The following is a 27,014-nucleotide window of genomic DNA, read 5'->3' on the forward strand; positions in this document are numbered from 1 at the left end:
TCGTCCCGACATGGAATGTCAATAAGAGAAAATTTCCAAATCATTGTCAAATTTGATGTAAGGAAAATGGGGAATAATATTAATCACTGTGGGGATAAAAATAAAATGCATTCTAAATATGATTTATGATAAACTTGACGTGTGAAAATAAATTTTATCGACAACGAGAAAACATAATAATCGCAGTATACGTAGAAGATAGATATAAATGTATTATGTGTTTTTCCTGCGAGTTCTCTGTTTGATTTTGTTTACAATAAATATTAATTCTATTTTTAATAATAATGTATGTGTATTAAAATTATCAAAAATAAAATGTATAAATGTATAATGTGGATTCTACAAATTATTCATGTCATATTTTATTTATCACACGTTTAATATGTAAATATGAGTTATAAATATTCAAATGTTTAATAATTTAATTTTGCAAGTAGTTTAAATTTAATAAAAAGACATGAATTTTTCAACAAATAAAAATTTGTTCATCAAGAAACTAAAAAAGAAACATTTTGAACGTTAACAAAGACTCTTGAGCAAAATATGTGAGATGGATGAGCAAAATTAGTATTACGTACCTAATAAAAATATGTATAGTATCAAATTTATGGCAGGCACATCAAATAAACTCGTACGTCGAAGAAAACAGTCCGCCCGTTCGACGTTTGCAAAGTGTGATTAAATTTACCCCGAATGCCAACATTCGATATTTATTTCTAATAAACGAAACGATGGTTTATGTTCGTGGCAAATTGGGAATAAAATATCAATTACTTTATGTTTGTTGTGGGCGAAAATAACATTTTATTTTATGGATTTTTACAGACCGACATAAAAATATGCTTGTTTTATTATCTGTTTATTTTTATAATGAAAAATTTCGTTCCATCACACGTCCCCTTTGATTATTTTTATATTTACACTAAACTACTCTCTGTATATCGAAATTAATATTAATAGGGGACAGTAAACATTAGAAAAATATATAGTTTATTAAATTTTACTGTCCTAACAATAATAATTGACCAAATTGGGCTCTGCGATGATCCACGTTGAATATCTCGCCTTCAGCAGGAACATGGAGTTGTAATTCTTCTCCAAAACTAATTCGAATATCTAACTAAGTTTTATAACTGCGATTGTAACATTTTTTTAGATATAAAGTTGAATCCTTTAAAAGCTATATTGAGCAGGAGTAGTACGATGTCTGTCCTGTCTTGACCTCCTGCTGTGGTCTTTCAGTACTGGCAAAATGAGACATTTGATTATCCTGCATAACCCCAACCTTATTCCACCAGAAAACAACTTGAGCACACTTATCAGTAGTTCTATACAGATGTTGAATTTTGACAAATGTAACTTGTAAATTATGGATACAATGTATTTTTTGTTAGAAATGATAAGTAATTTTTGGCAAAAAATGTGTTGACTCAGTGGAGTAGATTTTATTTGTGTTCCAAATCAATAAGAAGGCACTTTTAAAACAATTCTCAGCGAATAACCATCCCATTATCCCCATTTTGCCCCGCTAAACGTTAAATTTATATTCCGTCTGAATTTTTTCGTTTCAATACCGTTATCTTTCGCGGACAATAAATAAACTATAAAAGGAACGAGTTCGCAGTTCGGTTTTATTTATGTCACGTTTAATGCCACGTTCCCACTATTAAAACATCCCCGCCGATTATGTCGACAAAACGGGACCCCCACGCATCGCTGCATGTCCCCAATAAAACCGATGGAATAGCCTCGATTTATTTTCGCATTAAGCCGTCACTTGAACAGGAATCCTACATCAAATGTTTCGAGATAATATCTTCCGCTTTCGTTTATCTTGTCCTCAAGGAAAACAAAACGAATCACCCCCAGTGACATCCTGGATAAATAAGACTGTTGTTTGTTTGCTGCAATTGCCAAAGATGCATTTTTAATGTAACTACTAAAAAACTCTTTTTACAATGTGTGACAAAAGGTAATCCGATTGAATTCACCCTCAAGTTAATTACAGCAAACTGAGAGAGGGAAAAGTGGGTCACACTTCGGCCTTTCCAATTATCGCAAAAGTCACTGAATGGCGGATTGTTTGTTGGCGAATCGTATTTAGAAAATGGGATCAATTAACGATGAACGTTTCAATTACTCTGTTGTCTTTGATCCGTGTAAAATGATCTTTTATAACTTTAATCTTCCAAATGCATTTTACGTCCATGAAATAAATGTACTCGAGACAAAAGTGCGATGAAAAATGCCGCGTCCCATTCAATTATTTAGACAAAACCATGCGAGTGACAGCAAAGTTTTCTAATTCGGAATGATCAGCGGCGGCTTTCGCACACACGAAACTCCCAACTTTAATACATTAAAGCGCCACAATGTAGTCAGCATGGCAACTTTCGGTGCAGGTTAAAATTTAAAACCGAAGTTTGCGGTCCATAACGATTTAACCGTTTTCTTACGGCCTAACGAAAAACTGATTGTTACGTGACTTTAAATGTTAAAACACACTTTAGGACCGGTAAATGTCAGATAACTTTTAGGTTTTGTGCCAATTTGGGGACTGTTCATGAAATGTAACGGAATATTGGATCAATAAAACTACTTGAACCTTTACTAACTTTAATTTGAGAGCTATTCACAAGCGAGCCAATGAGTTTTCTGATTTTTCTCGCTGAAAAAGATTAATAACCAATTCGGATTTCTGCCCTCATTCACCAGACTTTTGAATTTGAGTGTTAGTTTCAAAGGATTCAAGTTAATTATTTATTAAATGAATATGTTTTGACTGGAAAATTATAAAAACGGAAATAATTGTGTGCCTAAACAAAAACGATTAAAGAAAGTAAAAACACAAAATTATAAAATATAAAGGAGCTTTATTTTCAAGAGGTAATTAAATTTAAAATTAAATTTGTACGTAAAAATAAAAAGGTTTTAATTACAAATAATTCATTATATTTTTGCCGTAATTAAAGGGCCTTAAAAAGGCATTTAATTAATTCATAAAACAATAACAACAACAAAAAACTTGCATCGATTTCAATGAATAAAATAGCTTTTGAGCTTTCGTTCCATTTGGTACAAATCAAAATCGAATTCGCTTGTTTCCCGTTCCATTTCACGTTAAATAAATTGGTTATTTGGCATTTATTCCCCGCTAAAAACGTCAAGTGATTTATCAAACCTGCAGTTATCGTAGGTACTATTCGTATTTTCATTTCCATCCGCATATGTGAAATAATTCATCGCATTGAATATTGAAATCTTCATGGAGAACATTGTAGCAATGAATTACTGTGGAATGTGCATTCGAACAATTGAACGAAATTGGCCGTGATAAGACGAATCTTTGGAAAATTTATGTTCCAAATCGATTGATACCTTATTTTGCAGCGTGCAATTTCGGACGGAAATCCGGGGGAATTCCTCTGAGGATCTTTCGGATAAAAATGGTAATCCTGCATTATGATCAAGCCGTTATTAAGGATTCCCTTTTCCAATTCCACTGTATTAATACTTCGTTGTACAATTTAGCACTTTCTCCATAAATATACCTACTTAAAGGCACCGTAACTCATAAATCCCACATCTGTGTCCGAAAGTCGGTTCAATTTCGATAGAAAACAGGATCGTGTTTGGACGTGTCTCGGTCACATCTGCGTTAAATAAATTGGTGTATTAGGCCATAAAGGACTAGTCAATTCAATCCCTGCCTCCCGAAAAAAGTCAAATGATTTATCAGTATCGCATAGTTTCGGTGTTTTTATATATTGTTTTTCGGTTTTATTCGCCCCGTTCGTCTTGTAACGTGACCGAAATAATTCGTCGGTTTATTGAAATTTATTTGCAAACGCGGACATTAAATGTTTTTCCCCCAAAGCTTAATGTTATTGTTTGCGAAAATCGATGGGATATTTAGGTAAATCCCCCCAAATTTTCCATGAAAATCGTTGGGATCAAACCCGATCTAAAATTGATAATGATAAAACGAGAGTATCTCTTTTATCATCGTTCTGGCTTGATGAATTTTCAGTGTTTCAATTTCTTCTAAACTTCAAATTTATGTTTTATCTTTCGCAAAAAAGTATGTTTTAAATTAAAAGACGGTATTTGAATTTTAATATGTTTTCAGACAGATTATACTTTTTTAGTCTGAATATGAAGGACAGCTTTCAGCAAGAAACTGAAAAAACATGCCAGACAAAAACAATTAAATTAAAGCGACTTCCCAAATCTAAAAGGATAATTAAAAATAAAATCACTTTTATATTTCACGTATTACTTCAATTATTTCTCTGAATTGTTCTGTCCAGTTCCTTTTTCTGTCACATTCCCAACGTCCTTAGATTTCCCAAGTATCACGTTTGTGCGTAGATTGCTTCCATTTTTTTCTCACGTATAAGCGAAATTACCAATTCCAAACTTTATAGTAACAGACATCCCATAAATGTGAAAGGCGACGACAGTTTCCAAGATGGAAACACCCTTATCCGGTTTTCAAGTGCTGAACCAAATTTCAAATTGAAAATATGTCCAACTTAAATAGACTGGAAAAAAGTAATTTATGTTTTTGATTTGTAAATTATTTGTGTAATTTTTTATGTTATATGCATAAATTGTATATATTATTTGAAAGCTTTTTCAAACTACACTTCTTTCCTACATTAAAACAAGAGAAATGACACGACACTTTAATAAAGGAGATGTCGTTTTAAAAGTGGTAATGAAGAAGTCTTCATTAATAAAGAAATTAAGTAATTTATTTGGTAAAATCCTCCTGCAAGCACGTTTGGACATGACTTAATATAAATGAGAGACTTCATGCATTCATTTTCTTCAAAATGTATTCAATGTAAGTTAAAAAAACATTTATTTTTGTCAATGTTTATTTTTTTATTTGAGGTTTATTACAAATTCAAAATTCAGGCTGAAATTTTTTTCAGTATCTTAAATAAAGTACATGAAAAAATGGTAATATTTAAGTATACGTTAGAAACAGTTTGAGGGAAGAAGCAGCCCAACCACATAAGTTTTTTGTGTCGCCCCGGAGAGCTAGACAACACTTTCGTCGTCTTCTATTCCCGACGGTTGAGTTCCCCACAAATTTATCCGGCTCACGTCTGGACCGTTACAAGTCCGCTCGTAAAATGTACGCGGATTATAAATATCGCAAATACTAAAGTATATAATTTTATCATCCGGCATATTGCAGCCAATTTAAGACCGAAATCCCATCTTTGTTCCACAATAGCGATTCCGGCCGCAACTCGTAATTTTAATAACTTTGCGTTTAATAACGCTCCCGTACAATACGCATATATTTTATGGCTTTCTGTGACATAATTAAATCTAGGCATGACTATGAAATGGGGCTACAATCCTTACTTCGCCCCGCGATTGTTTAACTCAAACTATTTGTGGCTGCAATAAACAATCCAAAGTAAACATGACTATCCAATTAGTTGAGACAATACCTTAATCTAATGGTCCAATAAAATTGTTCTTCTTAAAACTATCATCTTACAACTAATTGCATCTCACAGACTGATAATATTATTTACTTAATATGACATTATTAAATTTAATTAAACCCAGATTAGTACATGGACTAATTGGCTTTATTAATCACATTTCAACAAAGGGTCATATTACGGGGGATGCTAATAATTAAACTGACCCATTAATACATCTATATTTGGACGGGTTTTTGGGTTGACGTTGATTGGAATTGTTTCCAGACGTTTCACCAGGATGTGTGGGGAGCTTCTTCAGAAGTCTGATTTGGAACAACTGAATGACAACTTGGACAACTGATGGTTAACAAATTTCCTTCCATAATAATAATATCTCAATTTTAAATCATAATAAATGTTTAAATATAAATTTTGACTCATTTTATGAACTAATGAAGTTATAATACAAATAAAATCAATTAAACTTGTACATGTAAAATGTGGAGGTCGGCGACTTGTACTCTTTTAAAACTTCTCTGAATAGAGCTTCGATGAAAAGCTTTTCAAAAGTTTAATTTCCTTATAAAAATACGATTTACTTTCCAATTTCCGTTATAAAATTCCCGTTTATTGTTTAATTCATTTTGCAAAAAAGGACCGAAACGTATAAAAACGATACGTTTTTATCATCATTATAAATAATGAAAGGAGATACAGTATTATTTTTTATCGATCATTTTTTCCCTGTACGTTCCCTTTGTTGGCAAAAACTCGAATTATTTTATATTGCTGAATAAAATAGATTCGTTTTTATCGACGTTGTAAATGTATTAAAGCGGGGAACAATGGTCCTTTTTTTATTAATAATTTTTTTCGTATTTTATCGTCCTTTGTTACCAAATATTTATCCGTAGAATGTTATTAAATGAATTGAACAAACACAACAAAATTAGTCTGTAGTTAATTTTGAGTTGGTAGCAGGAAAATCAATGATCTTTTAGTCGTCGGGGATCAGTGAAAGTTTGCTTTTGAAAACGCCACGTCTCACACTTAATCCCAATCAATTTATCTCGGGTCTAAAACGGCGGCGCCCATATTAAACAGGGCCCGGAGATGGATTAAAACTATTCGAAAATTGTGCAAGGAAAACGCTGATTAATACATTTTGTATCTTTGCCGCAATTCATGTCGGTCAGTTTCAATTTACGACATCGGCGATAATGTATACGTGCCGGTCTGTATTGATGTCAGTTTAGCGAGCGAAATTCATTCATAATTCAAACGGCTGCTTTTCCCCTTAAAATATAGAAGCGATATTGATTTCCATCTGGTCAATGTTTCGCCGTTTGCATCATCGCATTCTCCGTGCCAACAAAAAACGTTTCTAATCACAATTGTTAATAATAAAATTGGGTGTTATGCACAAAAAACAAAAGAAATTTTTAAATATTACCTTTTCAATGTGCTTTACAAAATAACAATCATGAAAAAAGTTGGCAAACCGAAACAAAAATGTTCATTTACACATGAATAAGCAACATTTATTGTTAGACAGTACAATAAATTTTCACGCTGAAACAAACCATCAGAGAAACAAATTTGATATCCATTTTTAACGTTTTTTTATTTGAGTATTTCTTTGTAATATTCGTCACAATTTGTGTCTTGATACGTTAAAATTGTTGGCAATACAAAGTTAAAAATTACTATTTACCTTCGTCCGAATTCATCATTTCTGACATGAAAAAGAACAAAGCTAACTTGAACTGAAATCTCAGATTACACGTGAACAACATGTTTCCACGTTGAAGCAATCATTAGTCAAAAGATTTCCCGTGTCTTGTTACATCGCCATAAAAACACATCATTTTTGTTTTCCTCCATTTTAATTATTTCAGCTGAAACCATTTTATAACTGAATTAAACTTTTTAATTGAAATTTTATCTTATTACCAGATTAAATTAAAATATAAAAACCTTTTTAATCACTTTCATTAGCAAAAATTGAGCTATTTATGTGTTTTATGGAGTTTTCCGGTAATTTATTCTCATGCAAGGCTCGAAAGCCCAAACGGGGCTCTGTAGACTCAACGGGGTTTTGTTCCGGCTCAATTGTGTCGCAGTCTCGCAGTCGCATGTGAACATTTCAATGCATAACTTCCGATGGGTAAAACATTGCTGTGCTTAAAGAGTGTTCACGTTGTTTGCTTTTGAAGCTGCACGTGATCAAATTAACTGATTAATTTTTAACTGTATGTAGTGAAAGAAAACAACAATGAACAATAACAATAAATAGCATGTTTGAAAATTTAAAATTTAAATATAGAAAGACAATTTTGCTGCCGCTGATCAAAGATATACATAAAATGCAAAGGACCTAATGCAATTTCAAATTTATTGTCGCTGAATACAAATAGGTTTTAGTGTTGAAGTTTCCCACAACGTTTCAACTAAAACGAACAAACTATTTTGGATTCGCGGGCTTTGTTTGATTTTCCGTAATCATCTTCCGCAATATTTGTGTTTGTCTGTCTGAATATCTTGTGTTGAACAAATTGGACAGACGGTGTGCGTAATCCTGAAAATTATTCCCTTTGATGACTGACAAAAAAATTCAGTTTGTATCGAAATTTACATATTTCAAGTTAATTAGAGGAACTTTAATTGGACTTGTTGGTTGTGTGTGTCCTAATTAGCTGTAACTGAACAGGAAGAAAATAAATCAGAGGATTAAATTTAATAAAGCATCGTGTATCACATTAATCAAATGAATTCCTTGTCGTTTAAATCATTTATTTTATTATTAAATAAATGGACCTATGGAATTGTTAAATCAAGTCATGTTTGGCAATAAACATTGGAACAAATATAAAAGTTTGAAAAGCCACAAAACAGAAGTTACTTGAAAATAACATTCAAGGTTTGACTGAAAGGGATTTCTCATAAAGTCCGAATAATGCCTACCCCCAAGTATAATAAACTCGAAAAAAGTTTAACTAAATAAACATAAAAAAGCTCTTTTGGCAAACGACTCGTTGAACTGGAAGTCCGACAAAAATTTTATTTAGATTTTTCAGAAAGGTATTTTCATTGTTTCATTGAACGTCACATTTTTAACATTGTTGGTCAAATTTTATTCTTTGTCCTTTTCCTCTTTATTAAATTCAAATTAAACCTTAATTTTATCTATATTTCTCTCAATATTATATTTAAATTCCGTCTCTTCATAATGAAATTTATAAATAATGATGTCACCTAAGAACCACTCAACAAAATGAAAAAAAAATAAACCGCCACTCTCCGGCGAAAATTAATTATTTTCGCCTGGCTTCTTAACCGGCAAATCAAACACTTTTCGTATTGCGATTCTTGTAGGCGCAAATACTTCTTTTTTTTTTTCTTTTCTGGCCGACTAATTATTCGGGATTACTTTTAAAGCTTCGCAAACAGGGGACGCAAAAACGGAAAAGAGGAGCTTGTAATTAAAGATGTATTTCAAACCGTCTTAAAACCGGCGTGTTTTTGTTAATTAAAAGAATTAAAAGTAATTTTCTCTGGAAATTTATTTCTGATTTTGGTCGAAGAGGAATTTTTGTGCCGGAGAACACAGAAACCATAATTTATTTAATTTCTTCTTCCTCTTTGTTTCCATCTTCACGATAACATTCGGTGTTGTTGTTCCTAAATAATTGTTGAGTTTGCGGCTCATTGATGATAAAATAATACATATGCCTCTGTTCATGTTTATTGTAAATAATTAACTAATTTGGCACAGCTAAATTATAAATAAACAATGAGCATTTTGTAAAATTAAAAACATAATCCATTAGCCATTTCAAATAGGTAATTATTATGAAAATCAAACCTCTATTTATCAATTTTAATTGAAAAATGTTACATTTGCTGTGTCAACGAATAATATTAACTACAAAAGAGAGTTGCATTGTTTAAGTTTTAAATATTTGTTCAGAAAGTGTATGCCGCATAAATTAAAACAGAAGGCTTTTGTTGCTTTGTCATCACCCCCTATCTGAAAACTTGTTTCAGTGTTCTTTTTTGTTTCAGGCCGCCATTAGAGAAGAAAGGAAAGTTTCGTCGCCGTCCATGGCGTCACTTAACATCTTAATTATTTATAATTAGCTAATAGACTAAATCTCGTAAAAAATCTTGGAAAAATAGTACATAATTAGACTGGAAGTTTAAATTGGATAAAGCCGTGTGCCCACGAATATAATTACTCCAAAGCAAAGTGGGAAATTATGTTAAGTTACGGCTTAAAATACTCCAGTTCGAACGCAAACGATTAATGGCGTAGACGCAGTCGGGATGGTCCAATCGAGTTAAGCCCCACCGGAACGATGGGGGTGGAGGAGTACTACGCCGATCTGCACAACACCACGTACACAGACAACATGACCACCACCACCGGCTACACCTACGACCTGGACCTGTCGTCGGCGGATCCGCCCAACAGGTCGATGCTGATGCCCGAACTGCTGAACATCACCAACGAAGTGCCCATCAGGTACGCCATCCCGCTCTTCGGATACGCCATGCCCTTCCTGCTCGTCGTGACTGTGATCCTCAACACCCTGATCGTGGTGGTGCTGAGCAGGAGGCACATGCGCACGCCCACCAACGTGGTGCTGATGGCGATGGCCCTGTGCGACGTCTTCACGCTGCTGGTGCCGTCGCCGTGGCTCATCTACATGTACACCTTCGGGAACCACTACAAGCCCCTCTGGCCCATCAGCCTGTGCTACGCCTGGCACGTCATGTACAATGTAAGTCTGGCTTATTTATGGAAATCGTAAAAAATAAAGCCGCTTTTAGCAGATTCGAGGGCGGGTTTCATTTGTGCTTTTTATCGTCTTTCCGGTTCACCCCACGATTATTTATACATACAATCAAATCCTCTTTAAAAAAACTTTTTATAACGTACCTTTCATCGAAAATATATTTTACAAACAGAATTTATTCGAGACAATATATTATATTAGTAATAAACGTTAATGTTGGTTTACTTTGATTTGTTTTAGAACTTTGATTAGTCATTAATTTTCGAATTTTATTAAAGAGAAGTATGATCTTTTAACGACCTAATAAAAGCTTGATGACTTTCACAAAATCCAATTTTATTTCCAATAGTGCTTCTTGTTATAATTCAATTTTATATTTATTTAATACACGCCCCATAAAAGTTTACGCCCTTTCCACCATAAATTATCTCTAAGTAATAAAATTGGTGTAATAAAAAGTATTAATATATTGCGATATAAATTAATCGCCCTCCAGTTGATAACAATTGTTTTACATGCAAGATACTCGTATTTAATATCCATGTTTCTCACCCACGAATAAGGGATGCTAATATAATTAAAGTGTGCATATACTCATGCCCCAACTTTTAGCCAATTTCATTAAAAAGCAATATGAACTCCATTCCAAGTTTACACCAAGTGAAATTTTATTTACAATTTGGCTCCGGGAACACTATGATGAAAGAAAGTGGCTGATTTAATTACAACTTCGTACCCTCCACATTATCTGTTTAATTGTACACGTTAACTAGTTATGAAACAAGTCAAAAATATGTTTCAATTACCAGCACTGATTGCAGGATTGAGTATAATTAATTAGAAACTCATTGAAATCCACCGGGAAATAGTTGGTCGCATTCCTTTGCGTCCCGGATTTAGACCGGATTCATTAACGGAAATAAAGAAGCGGCGCAACAACTTCAATATATTAATTTGAATGTAAAAAGGATGGCCGGAATGGGCATCGATTTCTCCGCTTTGGCGAAAGTTCCGCAAGACGTATGATGTGGAGTGGATTCAATGCCTGATAAATCACGAAGTTCTCGCAAAACTTTACAAATAGCCGATGCCGGGACATCGGGAGTTTCAGTGAAATATATTGCGGGCATCAGTCAACTTTTTGGTTCACTCGGGCATGGTAATCCTGCGAAACGTCAAAACGGACGGACGGCAATTTTTTACCTCAGGAAGCTTTTTAATAACTAAACTCATTTCTGAAGTAGTTACCTGATCCTTAGTTAGAAATATCTAATTCTTTTGGAATAGAACACAATTTACATATTCATCTTTTTCTTTTAATAAAGCTTTTTTAACATTGTCGTATCTTTTTGTACTTGAAGACTGTGTTCTAAGTTCTTGGACAAGATTTATCTGTTTCCATAATCAATATTTTATCTTCCATCTCATCAAAATTCTCTAAATTTGTACACCATTATTTTCATTCAAGTTCATTTTGTATATTTATTTGAAACTGTAATATTTTTATAATTAGTCATTTTTGAGTAACTAATTAACTACCAATTAATGTTGTTGAACACAAACGCAATGACTGACATCGAATATTTTAATTAAAAGCTATTTCCAATTAATAAACCTAATTTTAGAGTAATTTTGCAACAGTCTAATCAAATAATAAACATTTGTCAAAAAATATGAAGGTTGTTAATTACATAGAAAACAAAGCGTAACAAAAAATAGTTAGTTTAAAAATGGCAACAGTAATTATTAAAGAGATCAAAGTGGGACAGAGAGCTGAATTTTCCTGACTATAAGTCCGTTCATGGAAAGAAGTTTTCCAGTTGAATAATTCATTATCCAGATTGAAAATGTTGGACCGATACCTCAACAGACATCCATTAGGAAATGAATTTGAGCGACTAATGCGCCTTATTATACATTTAAAGGATCCCGTGTGCAAAGCAAAAATTATAAAAGTGCATTCACAAGGATCACTTAGCCAAGCGGAAATTCCTTTATTTCGGGAGACAAAGCATTCCCCTTATCTCACTTATGATTTACACGTTGCCACTTTGGGCTGAAAAATTACATTTAAATTTTTATTTTTGCGGTCCTTTTCTTTCAACTAAATGAGGTCCTTTAATTGAGTGAGCCACGTAAATCCTGATTAATTACTTCATCTTTTTAGTGTCGTTGAACGACTGAGATAAAGTTCGAGTCATTAATCAGCGGGTGCTCCGTTTGAATGACAATATAACTCAAATTTCCCATTGAAAATAAATTCAGATTTCGTCGGATTGATCGGACGGAGTTGATTGGAGATGTGGGGGCACGTACTCGTTAATCTGGCCGCTTGTTTTTTCCATCAAAATCGAATTGGAGCGTGAATGTTGATGAGGTGAAAAATGTTTGTTGAGACGATGGAAGAAATTAAAAGATTTCCGTATTTGCACCTTGATAAAATGATTATGTTAAAATGATATTCATTCGGGACACGCCTAGGTAAATTAGAGTTCGGATGTTGAGTCACGGTGAGCCGCATTTACATAAAAATCAATGCCTAATGTGACAGGCTCGTCAAAAACCTTCTCTTGGAAACATACATTTTTCCGGCGATGTTTTCAGCATAACAATCCCGACAATCACACGTGAGGTGCCGTGACAGAAATCGATGGGCGGCGGGTTAATCGTGAAGTGAATAAAAATTGGAATTTGCCTCGTGTACGTGCAAAAGGAAAACATTCAGAATTATATTTTTTCGGTGTGACGGGACCAAATGATTGTTGTTTGCCTTTATCCCGCCCTGTTTTAAAAATGCCACTCGATCATATATTTTAAATCCAACAGGGAATATGATTATGTTTGTATATTGAAGTGCTGAACTCACAAAAACTTGCTTATATGGAAATAAATTGCAAATATATTCCATCAAGAATGTTGTTAAAAAGTGCGTTTCCAAATCGGATACAAATTTGTTTTTCGTTTCACGATTTACTGTGCGAGAAGCAGCTAATGCAAAACCTTTCCAATAAATAAGACTCGAGGTTCAATTTGAATAATTCACATATTCGAATATTCACAATTCAACAACCTTTTATAAAAGTTATTCATTTAACTACTCGAACACATATTTGACTTTGTAACGTTCAAATGTTTCTAAAATTTGAAATTTACAAAGAGGTTATTCCTCCCAGTCCTTGATAAGCATTGTAACAATTAGCAGACAGTACAAGGCAGCTTGATCAAAATTGAATATGGTCGTTCATCTAGAAAATTAACAAGCCTCAAAACTTTAATTGCTCAAATCAATAATCCCCATCCTTTCTCGCCCTTAATCCCGACTAAACATAAGCGGAGGTGTAATTATTTAATTACAAATTGGTTAATTAAAGCAGCAGCCCGTAATAAATTATATGTTTATGTATGGGGATGTAATTTTAAGTCAATGACCAGTTACAAGCACCCAAACTGCAACCAATCAGTGCGGCAGAAGTAATTGTAATCGCAAATTCGAATTACTGGACCGGATGTAATTTTCTTGAAATACTCGTTCGCTAATTTGGTGCGTTTATAATTTAAACTGACGTATTTGCTTATGGAACGTCACACGAGTTAGTAATAACTCGAGTATAAATTTATAGTAATGAGATGCTCGCGTGTAATATTAAGTTTTAATGCTCTAATATTCTATATTACGTACAATTACGTGGAATTACACGGACACAATTTTACGCAACAGCCTTAATACCTTTAATAATTTCACTAAATTAAGGCTTTAATTCAATCATTATTCCGCAAATACGAATTTATCCGTGTCCATTATTAAAATGTATGTAATTAATTTTGGTATATCTACTCGAAATGACAAATTTCGATGCATTATTAATTATGATTGATTTATGTGATATTATTGCTGTGGCTGCATCGGGAAAAAACCTGTGTACGTGCACAGTAAATCATAAATCACATTAATTAATGTTTGATCAGGCTTATCAAGGTTAAAATGTAATTTTTAATTCAAAGGATTTATTATTTCGTGTAAATTGGACCAATTTCTTAAGTGCACTCTGCGATATTTCATTCACGTTGCACAAATCCCCCATAAAAGGGGAAGGAAGGAGGATAATTACGTTAAAACTATTCCGCAAACAGCTGCTAAGTAGTTAAAAGAGCACGAATGTGGGACTGAGGACGCGTGGAAAGTTTATTATCCTGAAAGTTGGACAATTAAATCGTTCGAGCGGTCCACGAGACGTCACCGATAATTCATTTTACTTTTTCCTCATTCCATAACCGCAACTTTGTCACAAGAAAAGAGTGTTGCTCTTAAACTTTCCGATGGTCCAATTTGATGATGGACTTTTACTCTGTGTGTTTTCGCCATAGTTGAACAACCAGAATAAACAGAAACTCGATACACTTCTTGTGCATCGGCGGCGGTGGCGTAAATAATTGCTAAATTGTTCGAGCAATAATAATACGTAAAATTTTCCCTTCAATTTAGAAAGTTCGACAACTTCAGCCACTCACACGCGAATTTCTAATCTCATTAATAATTTCGGTTGTAAATTCACGCCCAAACGACTGTTTTCGTGTTTGTTTCAAAACTTCAAAAGATAAGTTTTTAAACGGCAATCGGAATGTTACCATAAAAAAAGTTTAGAGAGGATTTGCCCCAACGATTATCGTAGTGGCTGCCCGAACTTTTTAAGCAGGATTTCGATGAGACGGCTTGTAATTTTAACCATCACCTGTCATTTCCAAAATAAAATATCTTATCAAGGTAAATGGAACACTGTTTCTTGATGACAAGAAGGAGGAGACCAGAACAGAACTACAACTTGTGCCCAAAATAATTTTTTAGACATTCAACTTTCAGGCAATGCTTTCTAACCACAAGAATATTAAAGTTTCCAGTTTCAGGCAAGATAATTTACTCTATATTCCTGCTCCAGTTTTGACATTAACAGGAACAAGTTCTGAATAAGTCTAGAATTTGTCTCTACACATACTAAGTGGTACATTTTGTATATTCTGTAAGAATAATGTGTGCCATATGTATGTAAAAATTCATTCAAAGGACCCAACTATCGTGATTCATTTATTCTTTGGGACAGTTGAGATTAATGCAAAGACGTCGACATCAAATATTCCGGTCGCATTTACATTTAAAATAAATGAATGTGTATTTGTTTTGGGGGTGGAAGTTTAATGGGCACCTGTGCGTCAATTTGCGAAGTATATATGGATATCGTTAAGAAGTAAAGCTGCTGCGATTCCAGATTTATGACCAGTAAACTAAATTTATTCCTTTGGTTTTTTCCTTAAGAACTGCCACATAAAAAACCTTTTAGATCGCCCAAATGATTTAAACATGCCACTCAATTTTATTAGCGAGGGGCGGCACGTTTCTCACTTGTAGAAACATTAAAATATAATGTTGTGTTTTAAAAATTGTTCACTCCAAAGCCAAATAAAATATTAAGTTGTTTGTTGTTGAGCATGAATATTTCATGAACCTGCAACAACACAATACGCTCTATAAAAATATGATTTTTATAATGCCGGTTCGGAAAGTGATTTGTACGTGGAAATAAATAATGCATCCCGTATATTTTATGAAGCAGCAATCTGAAATAAATAACCAAATTGCCTCGTTTCAGTTTTGCGTCGGCGAAATGCGAAAGACATTTCCATCGAGTGAAAATATCCGCGGCGATTATATTTCCTTGCAAATCTCGCATCCGGGAGAAATCCCCCCTATGTCGGGAGGAAATATCATGTGCGTACATTTAGAATGCATTGGCCTCGTAAATCTAAAACGAAATGAATATTTTAGTTTAATGCTCGAATTGTGATTAGGCGCTCTCAGGTTTTGCTACTTTGGCTTTTACGTTTTTATGTGGTTCACAATAGATTTTTTTTTTTTGATGTTTCGCCCTGGGTTTATCTACGGCGCAGAAAAAACATCCTCTTACTGGGGGCTCAATTTTCTTTATCAGGATTGCTGTAATAAAAATATTACGGTGTTTTTCTACTGCGCCAACATGGAACCTGTATGTCAAGTTTCCTTTTTATAGCTTCTTATTAAACACCCACTTTAATTAACGTTGAAACTTTGCAGCCATTGAATTACGTTAAAATGGGCCAATAATTCAATAAGTGAGATTTATACGTCTGCGTTTTTGTGGACCGATATTGATTTACATTGCTGCAGCCTGATTAAAACCGATACGTCCGAATCGAGGCATGAAAAATATGTTACACCCACGCCAATATAACGAAGTCGAGTTTTATAACTGCGATTGTTTCAAAAGAAGAAGACGAGCGAACTCCGATCATTTCAAAGGCCTAAAAATAAGAGATCCTTGTCTCATTATTTATGTACGTATTAACACCCAAAAACAGCGTAATGTATCTAATGTAATATTTCATGAGTTTATCAGTTGTTGGAACTCGTCCAAATTAGCAATTTCTCGGTGGTGTATTTAATATACCTTTGTGTAGATAATTGAAAACAGTTTCTTGACCTATTTTTATCTGTGGGATCGTGTTCCAAAGAAAATATTCGAAATCGATGGAAAGAATCAGATTTCTACTGAAACTTGAAAACATTTACTGATTATTTCGCCCCCAATGAAACTTGATCATTTAGAAAAATTCTACTTGCTGTAAATACAGTTTTCTTAGAAAACTGAAAACATTCTAAAGTTACAAATTGAGCAAACTCATATGTGGAACAATTTCACTGAAAAGTTTTTCACTGAAAATTGATTTAATTTTTGAATTCATGTTAATATTAATAAAATCATTAATATTCCTACATTCGATAACATTTTCGAATATTTTTATCATTCAAATATTATATATACATAATATTTTAATTAACGTATAAATTTAGAGATTAAATATACAAGATGGTCAAAAATTGGGAACAGACACCTTTTCCTCCTGAAGAAAATACAGCTCCTTTAATTTTACTTTTATAAGGAAAAAATGTAAAAGGAATCTAAAAATAGTCAATAAATATGCATATTGTAACACAGTTGTTTAGGCATTCAAAGGCAAATTGAAGACGATGTTAATTAATGTAAAATGCAGATCCTGTCAGCGATTTAATTTTCTGGATAATCCTTTAGTAACCGGGATTCCACAACGAAATTCTCCCAACCACTTTGTGATTGTATCTCTGGCTAATTCACAAGCTTGCAATATCGACTCATTACACGTGAACCGATTCCGTCCTATAAACTGATCCACCCTTTATTATTTGAGCTAATCAGTTTTTTTAATTAATTCATCCCCGTTTGCCCTCAATTAAATTAAGTATTAAAAAATGTTTTAATATCCAAGATCGTGAAATAAATTCCAAGTATTATTTTGGGAATTTGTTTTCGTGTATTTAATAATCTTGTGGATTCTGCAGAAATTAAACGACTGAACAAGACGGTGAAGCATCCCTATCTGGTATTAAGTCCATTTAACGGAACGTTGAACAATTAAGGCACTTTACCGACTTAATTTTGACAATGAATCATATTGATGCCCCCCAAATGGAAACGTAATGAAAGAAGATGGTCCTAGTTTGTTTCACAAAATTACCCTAAAACACTACGATTAATTTTTCATAATTATTATTGTCCTTTGACGATCGTTAAGTAACATTAAGAATTATTTGCTTCGTCCTTTGTTTAAATAGTAAGAAACTACATAATTAATATATAATTTGGAGTTAATTTTGTCCCAAACTAAAGCAACAGAAGGGATTAGAAAGCTTAAGTTGTTAGTCAGTTGCAAAATTAAACAAGCGGAGTACTTATAAGCTTAAGCAGTAACCGGATTCTCGCCGGTGTTTCCGTATTTATTGGTGCACTTCCGCAAAGTACATATTAGTTATTCAGACTGGATGTTTTGTTTAAGTTTGCCTCAACCATTTTAAATCTTAGGCAATCACCGATGAAAAATATTAGTAAATATCGTAGGAAGTTATAATTAATAAGTTTTCCTCCGCCTTAATTAAAAATCGTCGTTTTAAAACTTTTTAATTATAATCCACTTCGGCAAAGTTGCGTGATTAAAAAGAAATTTCCCTCGGATGGAACTTAACGATTATTATTTGTTGCAGATATTCCCAAACATCCTTCACACTGCAAGCATGTGGCTGGCGTTGGCGTTGGCTGTGCAAAGGTACATTTACGTGTGCCACGCTCCCCTGGCCAGGAAATTCTGCACCCTGCCCAACGTCTACAAATGCCTCGGGTCCATCATGTTCATCGCCACCGTGCACAACATCTTCATGTTCCTCGATCACGAATACGTTTCGGTGAGTCCCACACACGAAATTCAAAGAATTCTCCTTACGTCAAGACCGTCGTCTGGTTGCCAGGCAAATTGGGGACGAAACAAAACAGGAAACTCGCATTATTTTCTGCAATATTAAATTTGCGCGCCCCAGGGCAGTTTGTTGTCTTGAAGACTCCCACTTGAAGAGGTTTAATTTTTAATTAAGCCCGTTTTTAATTCGATGCGAGACTGTAAACAACGGGTTTGATTAAAATAAATTCCGTTTAATTTTAAATCCGGACTAGACAACGTAGTTGGGCGACGTTTAATCCTTTGATACGGTAATTTTAATAAAGGGTAACGAAAAAAGTGCGTCCACTCACCGCAGTCGGGAATTATATGGGATGTGGTGGCCTCTTTTTGGACCTGTGCTGAATTTAACATGCTTAGTATATTATACATTGGTCATAATGGGAGTAAAAACTCATTTGTTTTAGAAACGGGGAAGAGTTTATGTTTTAATTTTATTGCAGACTACAAACCACAATAATTTATTAACAGTTTGTCGAAAAAACCTTTCAGAGAATTAAAATGGGTACTAACTTGCTGTGGCAAGCATAAATAAAAAGTTATTTTCTGGATAAATCAATAGTGATGTAAAGCATCTTCTAAAATTCATGTTATATTTTTTATCTTGAAAAAACAGACATATTTAATCCACATTTAAAATTCAAATTCAACCAATTTGCATCCAGGAAGTTCTGACAACTTAATTAAATTTTTATAATCTCGTAATCTCCATCCACTCACGTAATATTCTGATCTTTTTATGAAGCTTTCACAGTTATTTAATTATTTATTTTTATATATTAAGAATTACACTCGATCATCCTTTGAAAGGATCGTACGTAAATCGATACAAATGAAGTTTGGCAAAAGCAAACGTGTATCATTATTAAGAAACCAGCCTAATAAAAATGATCAGTTCGAAGGGATGCTTTCCTGCGGCAATACAGTGAATAAACTTTCTACAAATTAAATTTCGCCGACTTGACAACGGAATACGCTTAAGGAGGAATTTCGAACAGAAATACGAAACCGAATTTACGTATTACAATCTAACTGTGCAAACACAATATCTCTCTGTGTGTGTGTGAGGCTGTGTTTCTTGTAAATTATGAATATTAATTTAAGTAAATATGAATTTTAATTAAATTTATTAAGCAATTACAAAATTAAACTAATGATTTTCTGGTTTATAATACACAAACTGATGTGTCTATTATATTAATCATACTGTGCATCTAATAATTAATTCAATTCATAATGAAAAATCAAATTTACAATTAAATTTTAAATTAAAGGGGATAAAAATGTTCTATTCTTCCTATTTTTCGAATCAATTCCATCCAAATTATTGTTTTTTGATTATCAAAATTTATAATCCTTAAAATACAGACAAAAAATGGATAAAAATATTCTATTTGTCCCATTTTTCGAATCAATTCCATCCAAATTATTGTTTTTTGATGTTCAAAATTCATAATCATCAAGATACAGACAAAAAATAATCACATTAAGAAAAAAACTGAAAATATTTAGCTTAAACCATTTTTAATTAAAATATACTTTCAAACACCGTAGACATTTATATTTTATACAACAAATTGCAAAAACAAAACTGAAAAATATTTGTGTTGATTAAATTTTTCAATCTAAATAACAAACAATTATTTATACATTTTAAAACTTTCCAATTAAAAGTGTTTTCCTTTTAAATTCAGCGTATTTACCATTTAATGTTTTCTCTTGCACAAATTAAAAGTGGATTTAATTTGCTGAGTTAAAGTCATATTTTTTGCAAAGCTTTAAGCAGAAATAGGGAATCCTTTCTAGTGTAGTTCGGCGGGAGTATTCCGAAGACAGACAGACAGACAGCCACGTTCCATAATCAAAGACAAATAAATCCCAGCCGAAACCGAAATTGTTTGCAGCCAGTAACGTAAGACAGTTCAAAAGCTCCACAATTCCTTTAACCAGTGCACAAAGCCAGAACCGAACCCGAACGGATAGCAATGATTAGAAGATAAATTTTATGGTGGAAACCATCCGGTCCGAAAAGTGCGGCGCGTACCTGAAACTTTGTTGCCGAAACTTCGATAGATACGTTTTAGTGCGCGTCCGGAAAGTTCGACAATGGAGAGGAAGGTCCGATATGTGGATCCGGGTCCGGACGACCGCTCATTTCACGGTGTCATTCGATTGGGACGCTGCCACCTCGTTACACACGCAACTTTTGCCACGTCGGGTTGAATCAGGTTGACAGTTATATAATTTATTTTAAACCAAAAAGGGAGATAAATCATTCAGGATTTTTTATCGTGGGTGATCTATTTGTATCTGGGGATATGTCTGGGTTTTTCGATAACTGTTTCGTTGGGGCGGTGACCAGAACTAACCCGAAGAGTTTCATTTCCATTCCCTTTTCTGCAACGCTTTCAACTTTCATTTCAGGATTTTAATATGCCCTGTTTACATGGTGGAAAACCCTTAATTTTCTATTGGAAATACAGGAGCACTTTAACAACAATTTTACAGCATTAGTTTATTTATAAATCGGTCTTTTGCTTATAATATTGTGACCTAGTTTGGAAGTTCTAGCATAAAATATGTTTATGTGAGTATTCACACACAAAAAACTTTTCAAATATTTTTCTTTGCACAATAAACTTTCCTTGCGAACTTTTATGGTAATATTTTTACAAGGCATGCACGTGAGGGAAACTTATCCTGCAAAGAAATTGTCTTTGTTGTATACAAAGGCAGCTGCATCATTCATTACACTTTATCTATGCCGAAAGTTACAAAACAGGAAGAATAAAAATTAAAAATGCCCCACAACAGATGATGAGGAAGTTTTTAATTACAATTCCTGGAAACGATAAAAAAATCTTTTTTTCTTTTAAAAGATTAATTATGTTTGGAGTTTTCGTGTTATCTCAAGTTTATTAATGAACACTATAATATATAATTTATGATTTTGGTGTTAATCAATTTATTTATCCAGGACGTGATGTTGAAAAATAAACGACAAATTATTACGTCTCCCCCATTTTTATATTCGACTCCTGAAGTGAAGATAGATGTTAAATCTTATTTGTAATATCCGAGCAGAATCCTTTGGCAGGCGCTGAATACAAATTAGGTTTTCAGACGCCAACACTTCAGGCCATGCGAAATAAAAACCTCCTTCGGCATTACATGCAATACTTGACACCGATCCTTCACTTCCTAAAAAACACATAAAAGGATCATTTTTGCTGCGCCTGCTTCCTACATTCTTTTGTTTCAGGTCACTTGGGGTTGAAATAAAACGGTTGTCTTGGTAGTAATTGGGTTTATTGGCATAATTTAATGGAGAAGAGTAAAATACAGGACGTACAACACAAACACTAAATAAATCGAACCTAAGATTATGCTAAAATGTAAACACGAGCCGAGCCCGGGACATACAAATTCGTTATCTGATCTACGGTCATTATGTAGGTCGATTATCATATCCTCCACCTTGGGGTTGGTCACTTTTATCTCTGTTATCTCTTCGACCTCTTCTGTCTCGTCTTTCCTGTTTATGCACATTGCTGCTTGTTTAACTAGTGGGTGAAATCGAGGAATACAATGTAGAGCAAAAACACCAAAACTGAAGTGCAGAAAACCAAAAACGAAAGGAAACAAACGTAGAACAAGGTACTCTTGGATCTGCTGTGTGAAACGTTGGTCTCAGTCTCGGTATTGTCGTCACCGTTCAAACTCTCCAGACGTACATATTCTACTTTTGATTCCATGTCCAGGCGAATTATAGGAATGATTTAAAGGCACCGGCACCGTTTTAATAAGTTTAATCCAGGTATAGAAAGCTTGGATTACTGACGTTTAACGACTTCCAAGTATTCCATGGTTTAAGCTGATTGCACATTACCTAAATTTTACCATATTTAAATGATTGTGGTCAGGTAAAATTTGTTGAATGTTCGAACATTATTTGTACAAAAAGTGTTTTAATAACTTTAATTATTAAAAAAACTACAAATAATTTTTAAACTAATAGTTTATTGTTTTAATTAATTTATGTATGACAAAAATAAATATATAAACAAACACATACAATGAGTAAAGTGATACATATTGCTGACACAATTTTAAATTTAATACTTTTATATAAAGGTGTTTGGTCTTCTTCGTAAGGAAGGTCGTATTCTTCTTCAAAGTCAAAACTATTTACAAATTCTAGGTTCCTGGTGTTGCTCAAAACTAAACGAACTAATGTTAATTGTTTCACATCTATGAAGTGTCCTTGTGTATTATTATTTACGTTGTTGTTGTTGTTGTTATTATTGTTGTTCATAGTTGAATTCTATTTTATGCAACACTTACATAAATCGACTGATTTCAAAGTAACATTTCTGGCAAATTTATACCAAGTAAGTGTGAATAACAGTTACACAATCTTCAAGACTAATGATATTGTCAAGATTTAAATTGTATGCACAAGAAATTAATAAAGGTGTAAACAAGTTTAGAACCTACTCCTTATACCCACTCCAACTATCGATAATCACGTTATGAGTTTAATATAATACATAACATCGTAAATTAAATAAAAACAACTTGGTCGTTTCAATTCATAATTTTATTTGTTTCAGTTTCAAAACAACATTTGAAGATACTTGTACATAAAATAGAACGATACAAAAATACAAAGTATCATCATATAATGTTTAAAATCAAATTCATCATTTTCTGGTTTGCCTCCTTTATTTGGAATGTCAATTTTTGTTTCCATGATCGATTTACTCTTGATCATTTGTGAGCTGAAACATTATGGGCATGCCACTTTTATACATTTCTGTCCAGGTAAAAGAACTTTCCAAAAGTATTACTTATCATTTTCTTCTTTCTATCATAACTATAAAATTTGCATTTTATTTATATATTTTTCAAAATATTTAAATAAATTCAAAATATTCTTAAAATTTGCAAAGAATAAATCTATAAATAATATAATTTATTACTTAGAAATCAATACACTTACAATACAAGACAAATATTTATTTAATTAATGAAGTATTACATTCTATAAACACATGTTTGTAATTTGTATAAAATGATTTATACACTTGTCAATTTGTGATTTAATTTCAAACCATAAAAAGCATGTTTCAGCAATAATATATATAAAATGAGCACTAAAATGTATAGACCCAGAAAGACATACTCTTTAAAACGTGTTGGTGGACTTCTAACAATAATTTTTACCATAACGAACACAGAAGTGATCTATGATAATGAAGTTAATGAATTAATGTAATTGTTCACTGACAATTTTGAAGTTTGATAATAATAACGTCGTTCATATAATATTTTATTAATAATAAACTTCAAATAATAATAACTACTTGTTATTTATTCATTATGGTTAATAACTGAAATATGAAAATCCACATCATAAAAAAGAACAAACATCCACAAGAACATATTAATATAAATTTAATAACTTCTTTCTTCACACAATTTGTTGAAATTCTAACGTTAAGAAATTCATCCCCATCTGTAATTTTGTCTTCCATTTTTTGTTCACATAAACAATTATTTTGAGAATACATAACAAATCTCTTGTCTTAACTTTGAAACATATTTTAGCAGTGAAATGATTTATATTTAATTCCAGGTAATTATTACCATAACAATTTGTTTTTAAGTATTTGACAAAATATAATAATAAAATAAATATTAATGCAAAATGCAAATCGAATGATTTTAAAAACATATTTACATATTTTAATATTCAATTGTAAATAATATTTAATAGTTAAGCTGTATTTTATATTAAATTTTGAAAGATAATAAACTATAATCCGGCACATCGACGGGTATTAAAAACCGTGATCCCGGTTCGGACCGGGGGACCATTCTTTTCTATTTTCCACGCAATCTCCGCCGGTTAATGGGGGAGGATTACCGGCCGTATTGTGGCGGAATCGAGTTAGGACGTGAATAAAAACGGACCGAACATGGGCAAAGCTTGGGAGCGCACTGACCTATTCTTCATTGAGGGCCTGTTCAATAACATCTGATGTCTCCAGACTTTGGCTACTGACCTTTGTGTTTCATTAGACTGATGCTTGACACAGCTCTCGCTTTCCTCCTTTCCTTTATTAACCCACGTATTGCTGTTGTGTTGCTCTTTTTTTCAGGTTATATATTTTGGCTAAGAAATTTTCTTTGCTTAAATACACACAATATAATTTATCAATTTGTGTGGCCACCCAAAATTAATTTTCCCCGCTCAAAGAACCTTTAAATCTATTTTATATTTGACAGGACTCATTAAACTTTACGAATTTAATTTCCCGCAAATAATTATTTGTCATGTTTTAATGTCCCCGAAGGATAAAATTATAAATACACAAGCGGAAGAAATTCCACGTAAATCGATTAATTAATCAAGTTTAAATGAGTTTTTATTTAAATTTAGTGGGGGCAAAAATTTATGTTTACGCTCCAGCTATGGCACATCGAAAACCGATTGCCTCTCGTCGATAGATTTCAATTTTCATCCGCCGCATACTCCGCGAAATTATATCAAGGGAAAAAACAGTATGCACGAGCTGGAAAAAGGCAGCTCGCGACGCCGAAAAACACCCTCACGTCACGCAGGATAAATATTTGTTCGACTATCTATAAGCAATCTGTTTTATTTGAAAGTGGGGACTAAATTGTATTATGAAGAGTGTCACCTTTTTCTGTGAGTCTTGCTGTCTTTTCGAGTGTGCAGAATGTTAAATCATTTTTTTGGAGGGTTGGAGCGCAAACAACGTGTGGAGTAAATGGAGATTACAAAAGGAGATTATCGTAGTTTGTGTGCACGAAACGGTGGCGTAAAAAGAATAGTAAAATGTCCCTGTCTTTGGATTTATTATTCTCGGTGGTGCTAAAGTAAATCTTGATAAAATTGAGGTCAAAATTTTATGTGTGGTATTTCTAATATTTATTTAGAATTTGGGGGAACCTGTTGGTAAGAATTTATATGTATTAACCAACAAATATAAATATTCAAACAATATAAACGAAAACTCCCGTTGTTTTATATCACTGAAATAACAAAGTGGAAAGATATTCGTACAATCGGAATGGAATATTTGTAAAATGAAAATTATTAAACGAACCCGGATTATAAAAGAGGATTTGCCGGTGATAAAATCCTCATACAATATTCCAGACCATTTGGGATGATCTCACCGCCATAAAAGATGTAATATAAAAGTTCCCGAACACATTTCTGATTTATTAAAAGTATATTTTTTTGTCTGCGACAATTTAAAACATTCTATTGAAATTATTAAAACATTTTATTACGTCCGAGAATTTTTTACGCGATTATGTTTTATAAAAGTCTTTTCAGCTCATGTTTCAGGACGTAAAAAAGTGAATCAGACTGACATCAGCCGTTTTCACATGAGTTTAATAGGATTTTCGCATTTAACTTTTACGTACTTTCCATAAATTATGTTTGTGACAGGTTATGTCTGTCCCTTTTAATTTAATTTCTAAATTATGAGCGTCACCATTTGCCATCCAAATTTTTTAGGCACATTTAAATAGTTATATTTTACTGCAAATATGGTAAATTCAAGAACGTACTTTGTCTTAATTGTTGGGGTGAAAACGACGCTTTAATTATAAATTGTTTTCGGACCCTTGGTACGTTTTTACCAGTTACCATAAATACAGGAAAAACAACAGCGGACCTTTTAGAGACTTTTACGTTCCATCAATTTTTAAACAGGTTGAAAATGTGCGAGCACCACGTAATATCGACCTCAAAACAATGTTAATTAATCAACTAACAACCATTATTTACCAGTTTTAATATAAATATTCCCATAAATTATTTTATGGAATAAAGGCACATCCAATATTGATAATAATAAAGAAACAATGGACAAAATTTATCGTGTGGGATTAACTGGCGATTCTCCCTAGTAATTTTGACCCCAATTTAATTTACTTTCATAGCCACAATAATTAACAGCAGCCCCAGCACGTTTCCAATAAACTTCCACCTTACCACCGAATCAATAGACAATGTTGACAACCTCCACTAAACAATATAATATTCCGCATTTACCTTCAAACCTCGAAATCTCGTTTGCGGGAGTAATAGTCCAATTAAAAATGGGGCCCGGGGAAGTTTGACTTGATGAGTTTCGTTGTTTCGGACCCGTCTTACTCTTAACAAGCACGTCGTTTGTGTGGGCAAAAGTTTATTCATTAAAACAAATCGGTTGGGCTCGGTTTATCTATGTGGATGCACAGATTTGCCGGAAGCACACCCCATTTGGTTCGCCCCACTGGTTACGTGATACGGCGATGTCTTAATAGACTTAACAGTTCGTTAGATATGTCAATTAATTATTTATTGGAACAAAAACGTTTTCATACG

General features: G+C 33.1%; 1 protein-coding gene across 3 annotated transcripts in view; it reads left to right on the top strand.

Annotated features, from left to right (window-relative positions):
* LOC109599299 (sex peptide receptor) overlaps positions 1-27,014 on the top strand; it is an 87,731-nt gene that overhangs the window by 57,960 nt on the left and 2,757 nt on the right. For all 3 annotated transcript variants that reach the window (XM_049963746.1, XM_049963744.1, XM_049963745.1), the window contains 2 exons: positions 9,516-10,234; positions 18,354-18,551. In XM_049963746.1, coding sequence (XP_049819703.1) covers positions 9,809-10,234; positions 18,354-18,551 — 624 coding nt within the window. In that variant the 5' untranslated portion in view covers positions 9,516-9,808. The remainder of the gene's footprint in view (positions 1-9,515; positions 10,235-18,353; positions 18,552-27,014) is intronic.

This window comes from Aethina tumida, chromosome 2, assembly GCF_024364675.1.
Source record: "Aethina tumida isolate Nest 87 chromosome 2, icAetTumi1.1, whole genome shotgun sequence".
In the NCBI taxonomy this organism is placed as follows: domain Eukaryota; kingdom Metazoa; phylum Arthropoda; class Insecta; order Coleoptera; family Nitidulidae; genus Aethina; species Aethina tumida.